Raw genomic sequence first — 21,427 nt, 5'->3', positions numbered from 1 at the left:
ATAGGACTCTACAGACAAAACGTTTAAGGATAATAATGAAATAAATGAAAAACTAAGTTAATCCCCCTGAGAGTTCTTTTAATTAAGCAAGCAGCATCTCCAATCCATCATAATTTCAGTAACACAAAATAATTCAACTGAACATTAAAAATAAATAGTCACAAAAAAAAGTTACAGAGACTACCTGAAACATGGGGTAAGTAAGAAAAGTTTCCAGCATTCGCCCCTCACAGGCTGGGTTGGCTTCATATTGCTTCAAGAGTTTGTCAAAATCTCTGTTTTGCTTACAGTTTGCCAGCACTTGCAGACTATACTGATGATTCCGAACAAATTCTTGATATATGTTCAGCATTGGCAGCAGAATGTCAAATAAGTCAGCTAGAAAAAGTCAAGAAATGCTTTATTTTATTTTTTTTTTTTTACAGCTACTCATCTCTTGAGATTTCTCGTTAAAAAAACTACTAAGTTCTATAGAAGTAAATTATTATAATCTGTTCTGTTTCCATTATACTGAGATTTTAGAAACATTAAACTTGGTTCTTTTACCCGACAAAACACCATTATTCTGATTAGGCAGTAGTCAGAAGTAGAAGCTTAGGACAGAAGTAAACCCAAAGGCACTTTCATATATGGATTTAAAGAGAGCCATATTACTGCCAGCATGGAATGCCCATGATACAACATGACATGGTGTTAGTTCTGGGAATTAATTTCATTCAAAAAGAACAATGCCTTTAAAAACTAAAAATCATTTTAATTGCAAAAATAAATACGAAAATAGTACCACTAGGGAAGTTACAGTAACTTACCTAATATTAAGGTAGGCCAATTAGCTATTCTTGCTTTTAAACCTTGGTGAAATATTTCATGAAGAAACATGATTGTTTCACTGAAAAGAAGTATTTAAACAAAAAGATAATTCAAATTTTATTTTCTAATTAATAATTCACTGAAAAACATTCCTTCTGGTTATTAGTATATTTTGCACTTCRCTAGAAAAAACAGAATATACTCATTATTATGGAAATCAATGCTTCTACTTGACTGTATTGTTTAAATTTTTAGCATAGCATCTTAGAAAATATATAGCACTTGGTATACAAAAATATTCTAACCATTCAATTCTTTTAAATAAAAGCATCTATTAAATAACATGTTCCACTGTTCACTAAATGTGTTCCAAAAATATCCTTGACAACACACTCAGTTGTTTAAGAGGATCAATAAGATTTGAACTAGCTTACAACTCTTCACAACATSAACCTTGATACTGTACTTTATCTCATAAAGTGAATAGAAACAGTATTTGAGACATCTAGTTGTAAGTGAAACCATCAAGTACAGCAATCTTAAATTAGTTATTATGAAAGGGAAATCTGTTTGATAATTAAAGGAAGATTTTTTTTTTCCTAGAAGTTTGGGGCAGACGTGGATGCAATTCCAATCCTATAGAGAATTCCAGAAGTCTGCTGACTCATTTTTATATACTCATTACAATAGGATTTGGGTGCATAATGCCAAAGAAAAAAAAATCGTTATTTGTAAGATGAGAAAAGACAAGCAAGAGASAGAGAAGAAGGTTCCTCAGGCAGATATAAGAAGAAAATTTGGCATATTCATCCACAGAGTCTTATCAAGATTATGTGAGGCCATTAAGTCCAATTTTACTCTTAAGAAAAGAAGAAATAGAAAAGGTGACAGTAAATTTGAGAACTGCCTTATGATGCATGATTTGTCCTTTCCTTCCTATAGCAAAGGAAGAAATAAAATGTAAAGATACAAAAATTGGCTTTGAACAGGATCACAGACTGCACCTTGCCTTTTACCCAAGGAAACATGGGTAAACTTACCTCAGTGACATCAGTTATGTCAGAACAAAAAAAAAAAAAAAGCACGTCCCAAACTTTACTACTGTAAATTAAAGCAGAATGGGAAGAAGCAGGGGAAAAAAAAAAAAAGTAAACAAAAAAACCAGATACCTGTTAAGGAAAATGCTACTAACATCATCATGACGGATAGGTGGCTTCTTTGAACTTGCAGCCATTCTCAGGGGCCTCAGAAAACAGTTCACAAGAACATAAAGTTGATGCACATATTCAGATTCGGCCTCAACCATGTTAAAAACTATTTGGTTCCTTTTCCTCATACTTTCTGCATGCGGAGAACAAATATAATCTTGGACAATAGTCTTCCATTTTCTTCTACATAACCAGCCTCGCATAAAGCTCTGAACCTAAAATGGAGCAAGCAGAAATGAAGAATGAGGAAAAAAATTAAATAATTTATGACAAGCTTTTCATTGTGGAAATTATTTTTAAATGAAATGTATTTATTAAAAAAAAAAAAAAAAAGCTTGTTGCTCAGCAAAAGATTATTGCTCCATAATTACTGCCTGCATTTTTTTTTCAGATTTCTGTTTGTTAACAGAAGCTTCGCAGGCATTTGCTAATATTTGCTGCCAGAAAAGGGGATGGAAAGATACACATATCGAGGTCCCTCTTACTTCAAGCTCAAATGTTTTATCTTTGTATATATTCTCCCTGTCAGAACAACTGTTGCACACACGGTGCTGCTTTTTAACTCCTTTAACTTTCCATTAAACATTTCTCATCGTCTAAACCCTCTCCCCAATTTACTGTGCAAAGTTACACAAAGGTATGACATCTCAAGGTTTTTTTTGATATTGGTATTAACATAATTCAAAAATAGCTGTKAAGCTCAGTTTGCTTTCTGTTCTTTATAGGTATTATTTAACATATTATTTAACATATTATTTAACAGTGTTAAAGCTACACWGCTTAACATCAAACACCTAGGCCAACAATATTATTTTTCAGAAAATACAGATTTTTACTCTTAAAAGGTGTCTCTATGCAATAGATAGATGTACTCAGGTTACATAGCCATTCAAGTTACTAGTGGATTAAAGATTACAGAAAGGGTCTACTTCTGGTCACAGACAACTTGAGTATATCTTTGCCCTATTTCATGKTGTGTAAATCATTCATCTTGAAGGAGAAYTGCAAAATCTCATTGGTAACCTATTATTTTAAATAAACAAATTTAAAAACGGGCCCAACTGGTCACAACTATCAAGATACAGAATGCAATAAATTATATAGAGAAGCAGAACTCTACTGATTTTTGAGATATCACAGAATCAGTAAAGTTGGAAGGGACCTYTAGAGATCATCTAGTCCAACCTCCCAAAGATTTCCTGGTGCTGGTTTCACTGGGGCTTGAACCCAGGACCTTCAGCACGTAAAGCAGATGTGATAACCACTACATTATCCTGAACTCTCCTTTTATTAAAAGGAGATGTTTCTGGCTACTATTACAATGTTCTTTTCATATGAAAAGGAAAATTCCCACAAGAGTATCAGCTCAGGAGTGACCCAAAGTCAGACAGYGCCACCCAGAAAAGGTGAGTGAAACTAAATTCATTTAACATCGAGGCTCTTATGTAATTGAAGAGCTCTAGTACTATGAGRATGGGACCAAAGCTTTAAGCAAGAGTTCCATTTACACCCGTTCATTAGGTTTTGTAGGGGCTAGCTATGGGCACAGTTCTGGAAGGTGGTTATCTCCAGTCCTAAGCAACATTACCAAAAGCTGCATGTGTAAATACAGTACAGCTTACGTTACTTTTGTATTATTTCAAACATTGGTCATAGAATCCTAGAACAATCATCATCAGACAGACTAAGAGAAAACCTAAAATAATACTACTTTCTGCATTTTCAGTATCTGTATTCCAGTTGCAATGACAGCATATAAGTCATTCTCTTATATCTTCRTAAGTATTTTTATAAGAAAAGAGAATAAAGTCACCATATGCTTGATTCCCACAGAAAATGGTCCATGGCTTGGTTTCAATGTTTCCAAGCAACTGAAGGCAATGTGCAAGCTTCGTTAAAAAACTGAATATATACATTGCAAGTAAAGATGAATATTTAAATACTAAATATACTAGAGGATAAATACGAAACATACAAAGCTGATTCAATTTAAGCAGTTTAAACAGAAACAGGGCAAATGGAATCTTGACGTTTGAGTGTACTTAATGAAATAAAAATTGAAGATAAAATTCAACAAACAAAAATATACTAGAACACTCTCTGTCCCAATTTTCTCCTTTCAGGCACAGRTTATAGCATGCTTACCTTTTTAATTTTTTTAATATCTGGATCCTCATCTTCCTGGTTGCCTTGATAAGGTCGCATTCTTTCTTTTGTTTTATTGAGAGCTATAATCTGAGAAAAACAATTCATTAAATGCTTTTTCAAGTACATGAAGCAGTTACAGAACAAACAAAAATAATATCCTCCTCTTTGAAGGCTTTTCTTAAGAGTCTATTAAAGTTGCATGGAATGACAAGCACATATTTGGTCACAGAGGCATGAACATAGTTCTCTCCAAACCAACACAGACCTTAATACAGATGGAGGAAGAGTAAGAGAGCTGATTCTCCTCTCAAAACCAAGTGTGCCTTTCAGATTCTAACAGGTCAAGACTGCAACAAAATATGTAACATTCAGTGAAATAGTCCACAATATAGTTATGACCAAAGACTCTGTGTCAAGGATCAAACAAATGCTTTAAACTGCATGTGAGAAGACAGGTAGGAAATAATATAATCATCTGTATCCATACTGCAAAGCAATGGGTCATCTTAAATTCTCTGACTGTGATGTAATCCAATAAGCTGAGCAATTACCAATACTTAAAAAAAAAAAACAAAAAACAAAAAAACCACCTGGTCAAGTGTTCCTAGGAGTACTATTACAGCTTTTCTTACTAGGTTCTGTTATTTTGATGAATATTACAGCAATATAGACAATGATTGCAAGACAGAAAAACATTAGAATTCAACAGCCTGATGACTGTGCTACATACCTCAGATTTAAGTCTTTCAATTTCTGTGTCTTGATCTTCAAGTTGATGTCGAAGCTGATTGGCTGCAATCTTTTCAGTCTCCACAATCTGGACGAGATGAATGTACTTCTGCATTAACACCTCCCTTTCAATCAGAATATCTGAGTAACTGAAATGAAAAACATTTAAGCTCGTAAAAATAGCAACTGTTGACTTGCATATCCTCCTATGAGATGCTGACAGAATAAACATTACACCAATGACAAGGAAAAGAAATTTTCAAAATTGTTTTCCTTAATATATGATGAATAGCTTTATCATAAATCATCCAAACCTATGAAGTGTCCAACATTCACTTTTTAGACACAAGAGTTGCCCCATTTCAAGAGTATTCATCTTTTATTTTATTTATTCTCAGGCTAAACCAAAACTTTATTCATTCCTTTTTTTTTTTTTTTTTTTTTTTTTTTTTTTGAATCAACATCCGACTCTTAACCAGAACTATTTCTAACACACTCTAGCCATCAAATCTCTTCAGAGTAGAATCCCTATTCTAATCCTCAACACTATTACTTTGGTTTGCTATCACCTATTTTATTGTTTAGGCCGGATGAGATTACTCAAATAAATGTCATTTATTTGACATTTATTGTCATTCATACATATTTCCTTTACAAGGGATAGGATCTCTAGTCCAGTCAAATGTCACAACCAGAGCAGTGATCAGCATCATACTGGAAGTATGGTACTCATCTTAAGATAAAGGAGACTATTAATGTTTTAGTTATCACATCTTTAAATTAGTTCTTCCTATGCAACATATTCATCTGACAGTTCTTTTGTGTGATTCAATCTCTTTCATATAGATAATTTAAATGTGCATAAAAAGCCTAAGTACATGTAGAGTAACTGAGAATAAGCTAGTCACTTTTCTTCTCAAAACTGCTACTTGCTCAGGGAAAGGAAAATTACAGGACTTTGGAATAACTTTTCCCCAATTTGTCTCTGACTTGATCCCCATTTATTTAAAGCAGARATTTGGTGATGCCAAGAGAGAGGAATCAGAGAGAGTCCTGGAATGCTGTAGCTTATTTCAAGAGTTCATCCATGAATGTAACAGTTTCCCTTAGCTTTGACACCCAACTCTAAATCTTATATGAAAAGGGCCTGCCACACTTCCTTTCTAAACTGGCAGAGCATTACCAGCCACACGCATTAAAAAATTGTGAAACTGGACCCCAAAAGTTTGGGCTATTATTATTGTTCATTTTCAAAGATTTATGTTCTTAGTCTGTATTGATTTTGACCTCTGCCTGGTGCAGTGCACATGGAGCAGCTACATTCCAGCTCTCTGAATTTTAGAGAGTAAAGATGTTCTTGCTGCAACACTTGGCTGTGATCAGATTGCAAGGACTTTGAATGTGCAAGATTTGAAGAAGGGTAAAAGAAAAGGAAATCCTAACAAAGATTTAAGCTTGCCAGAATCTGATTTTCTGCTAGAAAAGAATGGCATGGACCAAGTATTTCAGTACATGATCTCCTGCTCCGTATTCCTATACTTACGGACCAAAATCAGGCTTGGTGAGTTTACCATCTTTCTGCTTACAGCAATTGTAACACTTCCAACAGCCTTTTTCATCCTTCTGTCAGTATTTACGAATTCATAGAAGCACATAACAATTGGGGTTGGAAGGGACCTCTGGTTATCCCTCTGCCCAAGCAGGGTCAGCTAGAGCGGGCTGCCCAGGACCCTGTCCGGTTGGGTTTTGAGCATTTCCAAGGAAAGAGACTCCACAGCYTCTCTGGGAATCAGTTTTAGTGTTCAAGCACGTTCACAGTAAAGAGGTGTTTCCTTATGCTTAAATGGAATTTCCTGTGTTTCAATTTGTGCTTCTTGTCCTGTCACTGGGCAGCAYTGAGAAGAGTCTGACCCTATCTTCTTTACACCCTCCCTTCACATATTTATAAACATTAATCAGATCTCCCCTCAGCCTTCTYTTCTCCAGCCTCAACAGTCCCAGTTATCTCGTCCTCTCCTCATAGGACAGATGCTCCAGTCCTTAAGGTATGAATGAATGTGGGAATGAATGGCTGACTTTCGAGAATGACAGCTGTTTCTTTGGGCAGCAATGCTGGGTTATGCAGATCTAAAGCATACATGAAACTATCATTGGAAGCACTTTAATTAAGACTTTCCAGTAAGCTAAAGTAGAAGAGGCCAAGATGTTTGCTCAGTACTGCACCAACGTAAAAGTATGAAACRGATAAAGAATTGTCCAGTTGTGTGAAAAAAACAAATCGTAATACCACAGAATAATTTGTAAGAGAAGGTAGAAAGTTAGCTTCAGAATACTGGCAATGAAACACGGTTCTTCAGAAAAGACCAAAGTCCAGAACAAAAATCCAAAACAGAACCTCCAGTCACTGACTGAGGAATTAGGATTTGCCAAGAATGAGTCCACCAATGCAGAAATGGCATACGGACTAAATCTTACTCTGCCACTTACTAAGAACTCAAAACACTGAGAATTCAAATAAAGCGGTAAAGCATGAAAAGTAGGGACACACGTGGTGCTGATAAGGGAGTCTCGTAAAAACATACTGAATTACATATCCCATTGCAAACTCTGTAGGCCTAAGTCTCAAATGGAGGGGGGCCTATGGAGAGGAACATGAGCACTACAATGTTTAGCCTCAGCATACAAGGGCCTGTCAGCTCCTGAAAAGTGTGCACAGTATAGCCCAAATAATTAGCAGTAGCATCCTACCCACAGAAATCGTTCAAGAAGCAATGGATAAGGCCACAACAGAAAAACTTTATGAATTTGCAACCAAATAAARCATCTGTTTACAATAATGGAATATAGTACACAGTGGGACTCTAGGGGCTGTCTTTCAACTAAACGACTTTCAAATTAAGTAAAATATGAAGCGATTTTGATGGTTGCAAACACATCTTTGTTAAAAAAAAAAAAAAAAAAGTGAAAAACCATCCAAAATCTAGTTTCAGATATGTCACTCCAAGAAAAGCAAAAAACAACAACAGTCTCCCTCCCCCTTGCCAAACCCTCAAAGAGGAGCCACCCTCAACTAATTTGTCTCAGATAAAACATGGACTACCATAACTACTGATGAAGATGAGATCCTCCAGAAAGCAATTAAGTATTTCTAATTCACAAACTCCAACATATTCACACAGAACAAGATGTTCTCAGGCACATTTTCAATTTAAGAGTAGGGAGAATGTTCTCAATACCTCCTAGAACTTTTACCCAAAGACATCTGAGATGTGAAAGAAAGGTATCTTCAAAAGGTTAGACAAATAGTCATTTAGTAATACAAACCAAAAACATGAGAGGAGTCAGAGATGTATTATGCTAGCCTCAAATGAACAATGACACTGAAGAAGTTGCTAAAGTTTGTCACATATGCCAAGAATACAGACCAACTCAAGCAAAAAAGTCTAAATTGGTGGTACAGGAAAATTTAGTTCCTGAAGCAAAAATGTTGTAGTTTTGTTYAGCTAAATTGACAAGAAAAATTTTATGTAATAGTCTAAAACTATTGTTTTCACTTCTTTGACATAGCTTTGATAAACCCAACAGTGAAGTAACTAATCATCCATTTCCAAGTTGTTTTTGCTAGACACAATACAAAGCAAATAAAAGCAGTTTACACCACTTATTCTGAAGCACCAGAATAAGGAGGCAACCGCAGTACATAGCAACTAGACCACAGAATGGCTRTCTGTCACTTGTCAATATTTTACTCAAGAAAATAATATTAAAACAAGAAAAGCAATGCCCAAGTCCRTGAAGACCAAGGAATTTAGAGACCTATGTAGAAAAGTACATTAAAAAGACGTCCAACCTCAAATGACTGAGGGGCTTTAGAATACCCCTCACAATGGCATCTGTAGTTCAACAGATTAAGAGATGGGCTCACAAATAAAAGGGAAAAGCCAAATARCAAAAGGAATGAAAATAAGCAGAGTGATACTTTGCTGCGATAGYCCAAGAGAGGTGCTGATAACATCAGCTTAGAAGAATGGAGACCCAGTTTTCTTCTAAAAGCTGCAATGGTAATATTCTGAGCGAGGTCAAATTCATCCACCTCCAACCTTGAACCTTAAGATTATTTTATTCTTTGGAAGTTTAAGTTGTCAATAWTTTTGTCTTTGTATTGTTTAATATTGGCTTAAAGCATTTTTTTGTTACATTCTGGCTTGGAAATTAATACATGGTGATTCATGTATTCATGCACTCATGCACGCATATAATTCAGCAATACTTACTGGTGACTACCCCTATGGACTGAACTTCCTACAGGGAAATTCTCCCTCAGTGCTGTGAAGCTCATCTTCCTTACATGCATTTTACACTAGGCAACAGATAAGAAACATAYTATTCTGAGAACTGGGACCAGACTGTGGGATCTTGCTTCCCCTAAATGCCCCTTTCAAYGAGGTAGAAAAGTTAGATTCCTTTTTTTCATTTGCTTTCTGACTTTCTTAATGACAGAAGTTAGTTCARATTCAGTAAGAAGGTGAAGGGTTCCCTCTCATTCCCTCAACAATACTGGACTACATCCTGGTAAACATACACTCCTGGGGCGTGTTCAGAGTACAAAGCCTCATGGCTTCCAGGTTCCTGAAAAAATGCATTAACCTGAGAGAACTACCATGCAGAATGTGGTTGATCTAATACCAGAACACAGTAGGTGTTTCCCAAGAATGAGACCTACTCAGTTACGCACCTATACTCAAAAGAGGGTGAGGATCTAAAGACTGGATGCTTAGAGGACAGAAGGCTTAGAGCGTCAAGGCATAACGTCAGAGGGTCTAAACTAAAAACTACTAGATGGTATTGTTTGCTTTCAATTCTAAAGCAAAATCACTTCTGTTTACATGGCTCAGGTTCTAAGCAACTCAGAAACTGCCTGTTTCCTTGTGTGTTACCATGGTAGTGTAGATCAGCTGAGGTTAGAGAACACAAGAGGAAGCTGGAGGAACTGTATTTCAGCAAAGACACTTGCCTCTGCTACCCCTTTCTCAAAGCCTAGGTTATGTGATTTTCATTGACATTATATTGCAAGCCTTGCCTATCCACTGCTTCAATCTTTTCTCCAGGAAGAAGTATTGCATTGCTGAAATCCTATCATGTCCCTATTTACAAGACTTACCCTTTTAATATTGAACAYTGTTCAGAATTTCAGTTTGGAGATGGAATTTTACTTGTGGCATTTTATCTAGTTACAGTTTGTCCTCCTCCTTATACTTATTTCTACATGAAGTTACTTTAAGAAACATTCACTTACTCATTTGTGTGGCAGGTAATTTATTTCTCTGAGTGTGCTAATACATGTAGCACACTCCTTTAAAAGAGAACTAATCCTAGCAGTTCTGTTTCCAATAAAAGCATACTTCTCTTGAAGAAATTTCAAGTAGGACACAATCATTTGTGAATGATAAAATAGAGTGTTACAGGCACGAACTGATAAAGGCAATTTTTCTATAGCATACCTATGGATCACAAACAGTACCTATCTAATGCACTGTAATATATTTCTTCCTAAAGGGTGGATTTAGATTTTCAAATTATCATMAATTTGTCAACAATAAAATGGTATTGAGTATAAACAAGCAGACGTCATACCTAGCTTGGTGAATAGCTTCTACCCATTCATCTCCATCACCTTCGTCCTCGCAGCGGAGCTCCAGTGGCTTCTGCCCTTCATGGCCAAAAAGAACGGTAAAGTAGTGCTGCAAATTAAAACAAGGAAAAAAATGTTTAGAAAACTCTTTTAAATAAAATAGATACACAACAAGCCAAAGAACTGATTTTTTAATGCAGCCCAAACCATTATCACCCTTGGAGAATGTGATTTAAAGCATCAGTTGTGAAATGTGGAAGTTGAAACTATATCCTTAACAGATTCTGGGTCCTAGGGTAATAGCTTTCATGATACTTGTTGCAAGTTATCCTTCTTAAGCTCTCACATACAGAACAACATTATATAATTTCCTTAGTAGCTTTTACCATTGAATACAGCAGGGTGATTGTAGTGGGGTATTTGTAGTTCTCTCTCTTTCTGCATTTTTCACCTAATATTTTTCTCAGATGCCAGCACAGAGCTCTTCTGTGGAAGTTACAGTTGAAATCACTTTCAAATCAGGTACTGCCATTTTCACAAGGAAAATACAGAAGGTGAGTTCCATCTGACTGGATCTAGCTTATTCCTTCACCACTCTAACAGAACAAGTATCCTCTCTTCCTCATCACACTCCCAAATAATTCTTTTTTTTAAAGGGAAAAAAAAAAAGAGAGAAACCTTCAACTTAATTTTCATTGTAACAAATCTCTGTCATYGCAACAAAATACTATTTACACAAGAAGTTTCATAGTCTTTGATGGCTTTTTTTTTTTTTTTTTTACATGAAAGTATTTAGTCTACAGCGTGTTTTGTAGAACACAGAATTTTATGCAAGCTTTTGCTGTAATCAGAATTGTTAATGTAGTAGTAAGTACAAGAGGAGAAAGAAAGATATTACTGGGAAGGGGGAACCCCCAGTCAGCTACTTTAAATCCACTTTACAAGGCTGGTTACTTACAACTCTGTATTACATAGCCTGTGTATTAACTTACTGCCAGGTAGCAAACAATATTCTTTTAACTTAGATGCAAAAAGAGGTGTGAAAACAGTCTTACTAAGCACTCTTACTAAACACCAAAAATTTCCATAGGTACCCGAAGTGCACCAGTTAGTAAATCAACAGCTTCACAGGCAGAGGAACCTGTGAGGGAGCTATCTGTACACAGAACCATCAAGTTATTAGACCAGGTGCGATTAAGGAGGTCTAAGAGCAAAGGTCTCTGCAATAAATCATTCATTCTTCTTCACTTAGAATTTCTCAACTTCTCTTCCACCTCCACCCCACATAACAGGCAAAGGATTATAACTGCATAGCAGCAGTTATTTACTGGGATCTAAACGCAAATTCCACACTCACTCTAGTCAACTAGTAAGGTGTGTATTTTTCTCTCTCCTGCTCCCTGCTTTACCCTGCTTTGGGTCTGTAACCCAAAGTGACGTCAACACACATTCCGCTTTCTCTGTCAAACCCACAGCTTGGCTGGAAGAGCCTCTCTGAGCCAAATGCAATGCTGGAGATCAAGCAAATATAAAACATCCCAGAATTAAAAGCTATTTCCAAAGCAGGAGGAACACAAGCATAAACAGAAACAGAACGGATGAAATGTTACCTACAGAGATTTGGCTGTAGATACTGTCAATGTTTATAATGAATGTTGTCAATGTAAAAAGAGAGGATTTTAACCACTTATTGACCCCTTCTGAAACATCTGGCAGCTTGCTGCACACAAGTAACACGTAAGTCAGCCACAGGGTAAGAACAGAGCAAGCTCAATACACCTCAGATAGGGTTAACTACAATGGCACTAACACTGTGTGTGCACCTGTACTTGTACCTAGGTTTGTGTCTGGGGATCTTGCTTCTACCAAACCCAGCTGCCTTTGTGCTCATTTCAGGTAACATAAAGACATATGATGGCATTCCATAAACAGGAAATTATTCATTTGTCAATAATATTAATTTAATAAAAATTGTTAGAGTATATAAAACACTCCTCATGCAGAAGTTTACAAATACCCCAAGGGCAGCAACTGACAAAAAAACAGAAACAAGGCAAAAGAAACATAAAAAATTCATATTTAATAGCCTACACAAGAAAGTCCAGCCTGAGATCCATCACATTTCAGAAACAAAACCATTCCAATGCACACAAAAGGATCAATAAATCATTCAAAGGACAACCCTGTAGAATTGTGGTCTTTCAGTGTGCATCACTTAAAGCTGAATAACATAAAAATTTTTAATGAGGTTCATAGGATACTCAATAACAGCATTGGATGGTAATTTTTTTTAACAAGTCAATTGAAAATAACCTGTAAGATGAACAAAATTGCAGTAAGAATATACATAGCTGTCCTTTGCTTACAGACTGGGACAGCCTATTTTAACAAGTGTATTTAAAGATAAACTGAACCTATCACAGCTGTTTTTTAATGTAATAAGTTATTTGTGTTTCATAAAGTTAACTTAAATATAAAATCAGAATAATGACAAGCATACACAAGCACTGGATTTATGTTCATTCTGTAGAAATTCAAGGTAAAGGGAGAGGCAATCTTACAGTCCTCTCTACTTCTTTTCAAGTGAGATAACTCAAAACTTCATTCAGGCAAGACTTGCAGTGATTTTGCACCTCACAATTTAGACTTTTAGAGATACATAGTTACTAAATGGCTAGTTAGACCAAGAAAAATGCACAAATTCAAAGCTGGAGGGCTGCTAGAGTAGGACTGAACCTAGTGGAAACAAATTACAAAAGCATTTTGTTTCAGAAGCTGTTTTAAAAATGCATCTCACTCCCCCACTCCCCACAAACATGCACACTGCAMATTCCAAACCAGTATCAAATATCACATTGTTTGTCCAGAAACTTGTATTTAGAAGGAGTGGTCAACTGAGATAAGCAAAGTATCATAATACAGCTCTAAAAAGAACCTCAAAGTCAATGAATCCTAACTACATTTTAAAATAAATATTGCTCATTTACAAAACTAATTTACTACAAGAGAATAACATAGCATCTGTGATGCGTTAKTAGATTTTCAAATTGATGATTTATGTGAGTGGGCATATATGCATAATTTTATCTGCTACACAGCTCAGTTTCCACATCACTGCAACTCATATAGTAACAAATAAAACCATCTTTCTGTATACACACTGCTAGTGTTTCTGAAGTGATGACAGTAAATATTTATGGATTATACTACAGGAAAGATTTATCTCAAATCTCATCTTTCGATACATCTGTTGGGCTAGTAGGTAGGCATTTATATTTTGGATCAAGCCCATGGTTTGGTTGATTTTTTTCATTATTTCTTCTGAAAATATTCAGTCTCAAAAGATAAAATGAACAKTCTGTACTTTGATAAAAATATAGTCATGTCATTTTAATGTGTCTTTTCAGTATTCAAGTATGCAGAAGTAAAAATAAGTCTTGATTTTAATATAAGCATCTTAGATAGAAAAGTTCTCCAAAATAAAGTCTGAAAAAAGGCAGGAAATTTGCACACAACTCACATCGTTACAAATGCACTATCTTGACTAAGAGTCAGGGAAAGATAAATATGATCAAGATTCAAAGAATATCAATGTGTATCACTTCTTCCTCTTGTACCTAGCACTAATCAAAAGTTTTTTTCTATGATATAGAGAAAGTACTACAGAATAAGCTGACTGGCACCTCTGCTTATGAAAAACGATTGGAACAAGATTAAGAACTTGACTGAAAGAAGTATTTTACTAAAACATTTAAATGCCACTCATGATTACGCCGGGCTCCCCACTGACAACAGTTCAAACAATAACTTTGTCATTTAAAACTGCCAAGATAATTGCTGTATTCAACAGAAGGTGGTAAAAGCTCTAGTTGCCATGCTCTCTAAGTAAAAAATCAAGTATTATTTTGGAGGCRGGGGAACCACACACACCCTTTAACAGAAACAACACTTTTATGGCATACCGAGGTAGAGTTTCCATCAATAGGAACACCCTTAGGACTAGATCAGTTACCAAATTTCTCTACAACAGAATGTTGTTTTCTTTGTGACTGACGAGAGCATTTGCTMTTTATGAAGTGAGAGTCACACCAACACAGACACAGCACTCTTCCAGTAAACAAGGACCTTCCCACAGCTCACTTTTTTCCTCTGCATCTGACATGGAGTTTACAAAGGACTTCTGTCCAATAGTTACTTATCATTATCTCGTCTGGTTACTCCTTTTCATCCCCTAGTAATTCTTTCCATGATCCAGTCCCAGAAAGTAATTTGTCTTTTCCTTTTGGAAGAGTGGTGACCTTTGCAGAAGGAAGCAACAATTCAAAGTTACTGAAATATCGGAGAACCAAGGGGAAGGAACACTAATCTTCATGCAGTGGTGCAGTTACACCTCACTGACAGAAATGCTACTACCATACATCGTAACGTTGCTTGACAATTCCTACTGCGTGCTCGTGCTCTCAGCTCCTTGTAGATGTGGTCAGCTTTCAATGTCTGGATGGCAAAATTCATGCCAAATAGATGATGCACATGCCAACACTGTTTATACTATCTTACCTTTTCAATAGCATGGTATATAAAYATTTAAATTATGTTTCAAAGGACTTTGAGGTGACGACAAGATTTTGTATGAGGTATTTTCAGCCTGTAAATGATTACAGTGTGGTAGTAGTTACTTCTCTACACAGTGCTTTTCCCTAAATTTTTTCTATTAAATGTAATAGAAAATTAATTTTCTTCATAATCTACTTTAAATCATAATTTTTAGAGTTTAAGTCTGGAGTGACCAAACTAGATGATATTTCTTGATCTGAAAATGACATAATGAATCAGACTTGGTCTGATTATTCAAGCTAGAACTTTGAGAAGAATTTAAAAAGAAAATTCCAACCATCAGTACTGAAGAGAACAGGAAATATAAATGCAAAATAGCTGTGAAAATTTTATACCTAAAATTAAGACCTTTAACAGAGGTTTGCCTTTAATGCAAGGCATAAAGAAGTTCAGTCATCCACTGTATCTTGCAGGGTTATACTCAGTATCTGATGTTTGTAAAGTTATCTTAAAAATCATTTGAGGGGAAAAAAAGTAGGAGAGACAATTCATTAAAGTTAAAGATGACAAGCTGAAAATATTTCTTTCTTGACTTCTAAAGACACTTCCACTTCAAAACCCTGGAAACCTGTATGCAGTCTCAAGGACCAGTAAATTACTAGGCAAAAGAGGATAATCACTGCAGCAATCCAAGATTCCTCAATATCCTTGAAGGAAAAGCCACGAACTGCAGTCTTAATTAAAGGATTATTCAAGGATATGTTAATTGATGAAGTTTCCAGTTGCATTCCACTGCCAGTATTTTATCGAGTTTCTCAAATACGAAACATTATATGTCTTCTGTATTTCACAGATCCTGAGGAAAGGCAAATGCCTGGAAGAATACAGCACCTTTTGACAGATTTTTAAGGAAATTAAGCACCTAGGACTTAGAAGAAAAGTGTCCCTACATGGATAAAAAGTTATTGCAATGGAACAAAGTCATCAAAGGAATTCCTTGGATAATTGTGCTGGGCCTGAAAAGGGGGACTACAGAAGACAAAGTCTGTTAATTATTCCAAATAGTAAGGATAAGAGAAGTTCTTATGAAGAACCGCAGACTCAACAAGTCTCAGTTACAATAGAACAACAGATGACATTCAGTGTGCAGAAATGCAAAATGATATGCACGAGGAAAAACACTCCTAGCTTCATATGTAAAAGCATGGCCTCTGTGCTGGATATTACCTCCCAGGAATAAGATCCTGGGATTGTAACACCAACTCACTGCTCAGCAACTGTCAAAAAAAGCAAATCAACATGCTAGGAACAATTAGGAAGGACAGAGARAACAGAGTAGAGAAGATCATTATGTTATAAAATACCTTGAATAGCATGACTTATTCCACCCCTCCCCAGAGAAAGGGTAACATCAAATGGGAAAGGTTCAGAAAAAGAGCTGAATTAGCAGAGGATAAAGAGCAGAGGATTATCACAGGTATAGAAAGGCTCCCACATGTCCAGATCAGATAGCCACAAAAGGAAAAAAATTAATGAAGCTTAGACTCTTCAGTACAAGGAAAGATACAACTCTGGGGGCTATGACACGGTCTACAAAATCTTGAGAAATATGCAATGGATCAATAGGGATCCACTGTTCAATTCCTCTTCACAGAATCACAGAATGGTTGAGATTAGAAGGGACCTCCGGAGATCATCTAGTCCAACCTCCCCTGCTCGAGCTGCTTTCCAGCAGGTCAGCCCTCAACCAGTACTGGTCCATGGCATTATTTCTCCCTAGGGGCAGGACCCTGCACTGTTTCCAATGCACTCTTCCAATGAAGGAAAAAAAAACATTCAAAATATCACAGGAATCAGATTCAAAGTAAACAAAAGAAGATAGCTCTCATACAGTAGGTGTTAAACCAGTGGAGTTCTTTGACAAAGCAAGGTGTAGATGCAGGAAGTTTTCATGGTTTTGTGGGGAAATTAGATGATTTCATTGAAAAGAAACTGAGAATTACTAAAAACATAGAATTCACATGACTTTAAAAAGTTCTAAAGCAGAAAATAACTGATGGCTCAAAGATTTCTGAGGAGAAGTAAAAATATATATATATTTTATGTACCTAAGTAGATGCCTCTCTGGCATATCTTCACCCTCACAATGTGAGACAGGACATTGGACTAATTGGACTTTTGATCCATTCAAGTAAAGCCTTTCTTATAGTCTTACTATAAGACTAAGGAGTGACTTAAAACTTCCCTTGATTGTTCCTGAGCCTTTTCCATCTCTAATTGTTCCACACTATCACAACAAAGAAACACTGGGTATTTTCATGAAGCTCTGGCTCTCACTAATTGCCTGGGCTTTTTTCTTACATTTTGGATTTGATTTTGATCCTCCAAAAAATAAAGAGGAAATATGCAAAACTGGTGGAGAACCATTGCAGTATTTTAGCTCTGTGTTTCTTTTTGATGGTACAGTTTTGCTCAAGTTTTTTTTAATATTATCTTTTAATGTTAAAGATTAAAACTAACATAACTTTTAATGTTAGTTCATCACAACTGGTAGATAGCTGGTACTGAACAGGACCAGAGAGAAAGCTTCTAGAGGTAAATGAGACTTGGGCTTTTATCTGCCAAATCACTGGCTCATTATTTTGGAATCTATCTCCCTTACTGAGTAGATTCAGACATRGGCTGAATTAAAGGTAAACTGTGCTGTCTATTTTGGCTTTGGGTTAACTACTGGCCAAACATAAACTGCAACCCTATACAAGAGACAAGCTATTGCACAGTAAATAAGATAGATGCTTGCCTTCTCTYTGCAACAAATACTAGATTAATAAAGTTATAGCCTCCTGCAAAAAATCTGTTCTGGCATCTCTCAGTGAATCATCTTACTGAGACATTCTGCAAATACTGTTTGGGCCAAGAGCAAGAGCTTTCTAAAGTTGATGTATTTAAATATGCAATCAGCAGTTCTGCACTTTGGGAGAATAGACACAAGTCTACCCTRATTTATAAATCCTTACTGTACTGATAAAAAGAAAACTCTTGTATACACAATTTGCATATAAAACAAAAAACTCAAGGAAAACATAAAAGTCCTTACAGATCTTAATTCTCCTGCAACCRATCCTAATTCTCCTGGAACTCTATTGACTTCAACCAAAATTATGCCAAATTATAATGGCTATGGCATTTGTCTTCAGGGAGGAGAGAATAAGGCTAACATGGCCCCCTCTACTAAATTTTCAATGCAAATCATTTGTACTTTAGCAATAGTTTATCACCAGGAAAAAATTTCTACCACACAAAGTGCAATCTCAAAATGTAAAGATTACAAGAACTGATACAACACAGTAACTGCAGCTAAATTATTCACTAATTATAAAATAGAACATGGGTACCATTCTTTCAAAATGCATTTGACATCTTCCAGTGGGAATTTCCTGTCCGTAAATGCAAGCTGATTGCCTAGAGGGTTGTGCATAACCTGAGAGCAAGACACCTTTTCTTTCTTGTCCCAACATCCCTTTCTCCATTGCTGTTGTCCCTGGGGCTTTGCGCTGATGAGAAAGCTGGCATATAATGGAGGTATGGACTCAAATTCAGAACAGTCAGGTTGGGCTTCTGCTTTTGTCAGAAACTCTGTATATGATATGGGCCTCCCAAAAGAAAAAGGCATTTCTTTTTTCCCCCCTCCATCTCATTCTTTCACTGTTCTTAGCAATACCCCAACCTTTCTCCATGTACTGACAGGCTTTCTTTCCTTCTCCTAACAACACCTGAGTCACCCATTATCTATTTTTTTGGCTGAAATCTGATAATAGTGCAGCTCTTTGGCATGAATTAAGCTATAAATTATCTTTTTTTTTTCCGACCCACAAGAGAAAATCTTGTATTTTAATTAAAAGATCAGATTTTAAACGCCAGGAGGGACCATAATAATCTTCTAGTCTGACCACTTGTGTAATATAGGCCAAAAAAAGCCTCATTAGACAGCTCTTGCACGAAACATACAGGGTGAAGGTGAGCCAGAGACACTCTTTAGCCAATCATAGGATTAAAAAAAGTAATGAAAAATCTACCAGAGTCCAAGTTTATTTGTTCTAGATGTTAAAATTACTCTATCAAAAACATGCACCTTCATTCTAAATAATGAGTAAAACAGTAAATAACAAAATTACACAATGGGCCTCTGTTTTCAGGATTGTGCACAGAGTGTGCATGAACCTATCTATCTATATCTCGATATAAATATAGTATTAGCCCAAATCATGGACTTTTATAATTTCTATAGAATAAGTCATTTTGAAGAATTAATTTCTAGGAAGCAGGTTAGTCTTCTGGCTTTCTAATTATATTTTAGAGATAGAAAAACACAGGATTTGTCATTTTTTAAAGCTCTTAACAGAAATTAGCTCATGTAACTCCTGTACAAGGAAAGAATTATGATGCCCATTATAGACATAAGGATATGCAGAAAGATGCCCAAATATAGATCTGCTACAAGTGAGTTCAACTCAGATTGCTATAAACAGAGTTTTTCTCCCTGAGGTGCGCCAACACATGACAAGCAGAGAAAGAATCAGAAGTCAGCTTGTCCTGCACCTTGTTACATCTCTGTTATATAATCATTTCTATCTATAAAGTTTTAGAAAAACAAATGCTCAAAACTTCAAGCAACAGCAGTGATGAGGAACAAGACTGGTACACTCTATCCTCTACGACTGGAGACTGTTATGGCTCAGATGGAAGATAAAGGACCACTACAAATAGCCACATACAATATTTTCAAAACTAGCTATCAAAGTTGAATGACTTTACGATATGGAAAAATGTCTTTTGGAGGCCACCATGCTAATTGATAGCTCTATTCTGTAATTAACTTGTCACAGGGGACGGAACATGGAAATAACCTAGTAAAAATCTGTGGAAAAAAGGGTGACAGTCTAGTTTTAAGTAAGAGAAGGCTATTACAACACCAGAAGCATGCTCTGTTACCTGGACAGCCACCTTACATTTCTCATTCTCTATTAAAAGGAGTGCTGGCTCATCCACCCACCTGATCTTAACACCAAGGAATGGCATTTTAAAGTTCTGTGAACTCCACAGACCTGAAAATTGTGTTTCTCTAATAGTAATCCACATAGAAACAAATTCTTCACTAAGCTTACATTTCCCTACCTCATCCCTGAAGAACATAAGTAGAAAAATAGTACCTCCCCATTTGGAGGGAACTAAAATTAAGTCTATAAAAATACCTCAGCATTCAAGACCATCATGACAATGGTTTGGACTGTTACATCTCAAAATCCCCTGGGTATGTGGGGTACCCTCAGATAAACACAGAAAAAAAGAGTTTACTTAGTCTCAGGACACTGAGATCCACTGTTAGAACCCCATCATAACTGACCTACTAAGCAAAGTTTGGATCAAATTTACGTTACATCTCTGCACATGTTCTTGTAACTGCTACCCTTGAAATTCTCCTAGTTCTCATTAACGACAAAACAAACAAACAAACAAAACATTAGCTCCACCTTGGCTGAGCAACAATTAAGATGACTCGGTCTACAAGATAATCTTTCACTAATCCTCAGTAGTACTACTGCAGCTGCAGACTATTCACTGGCAACACTGGTTTTTATAGAAGGATTCACTGAAATTTACTTAAGCTGATGAGGCTGTTTAGACATACTGTACCAGTAAACTAGAAATACCCTAACCAACTGACCCACCTTGCATTTATAAAGAAGAACATCACATTGATAAGAGTGACACATCCTGTAACAGTTTATATGAAGGGGAGAACTGATTTGCATCATAGAATCGGTAAGCTTACAATAGCTTTTTAAAACTTGACTTGAGATTACACAAAGACATTCATGGTTTGTATAAAATAAAATTTTTATCAAGCTATAAAACCAACAGAATGAGAGGTAGAATCCACACTTCCTAGCACTACATATCAAAGACTCACACAGACATTCAGCTTTTAACAGTTTGCCTAACTGCAACTGTAATAAATATTTTCTGTTCAGGTTTTTACTAAGGTCTGTCAAATCATGAGAGCTGTCAATAGTTTGTTCTTTAGGAACCAAGGTATGGGACTTCATGCAACGTGAAGTAATAAAAAYTCTCATAAGTCATATTTGATTTCTCATCCTCATGAAAGTCACGCAGATAGCAAAAGACATGATGAAGTTTCCTTTTAAGTCGCTCAACAATTAGTGGTATTCTCTGACAACAGCATAGAAACATTTCACATTTTTTAGAGAAGGCCTGGATTCTGGTTCCCCTAAAAACTGGTTATAAAGGTTGGTTTTAATCACRCTTGTCATTCTTCCACTATTAA

General features: G+C 36.0%; 1 protein-coding gene across 4 annotated transcripts in view; it reads right to left on the bottom strand.

Annotated features, from left to right (window-relative positions):
* Nucleotides 1-21,427, bottom strand: part of RASGRF2 (Ras protein specific guanine nucleotide releasing factor 2) — a 119,338-nt gene that overhangs the window by 69,425 nt on the left and 28,486 nt on the right. For all 4 annotated transcript variants that reach the window (XM_085321991.1, XM_085321992.1, XM_085321994.1 and 1 more), the window contains exons 2-7: nucleotides 10,530-10,636; nucleotides 4,897-5,044; nucleotides 4,164-4,253; nucleotides 1,980-2,233; nucleotides 810-889; nucleotides 185-378 (exon numbers count right to left, since the gene is read on the bottom strand). In XM_085321991.1, the coding sequence (XP_085178117.1) occupies nucleotides 185-378; nucleotides 810-889; nucleotides 1,980-2,233; nucleotides 4,164-4,253; nucleotides 4,897-5,044; nucleotides 10,530-10,636 (873 nt within the window). The remainder of the gene's footprint in view (nucleotides 1-184; nucleotides 379-809; nucleotides 890-1,979; nucleotides 2,234-4,163; nucleotides 4,254-4,896; nucleotides 5,045-10,529; nucleotides 10,637-21,427) is intronic.

Source organism: Rhea americana, unplaced genomic scaffold (genome assembly GCF_003343005.1).
Source record: "Rhea americana isolate MKP2758 unplaced genomic scaffold, rheAme1 scaffold_74, whole genome shotgun sequence".
Taxonomy (NCBI): Eukaryota; Metazoa; Chordata; class Aves; order Rheiformes; family Rheidae; genus Rhea; species Rhea americana.
The sequence above is the reverse complement of the archived record's forward strand: the minus strand, read 5'-3'. Positions and strand labels throughout refer to the sequence as shown.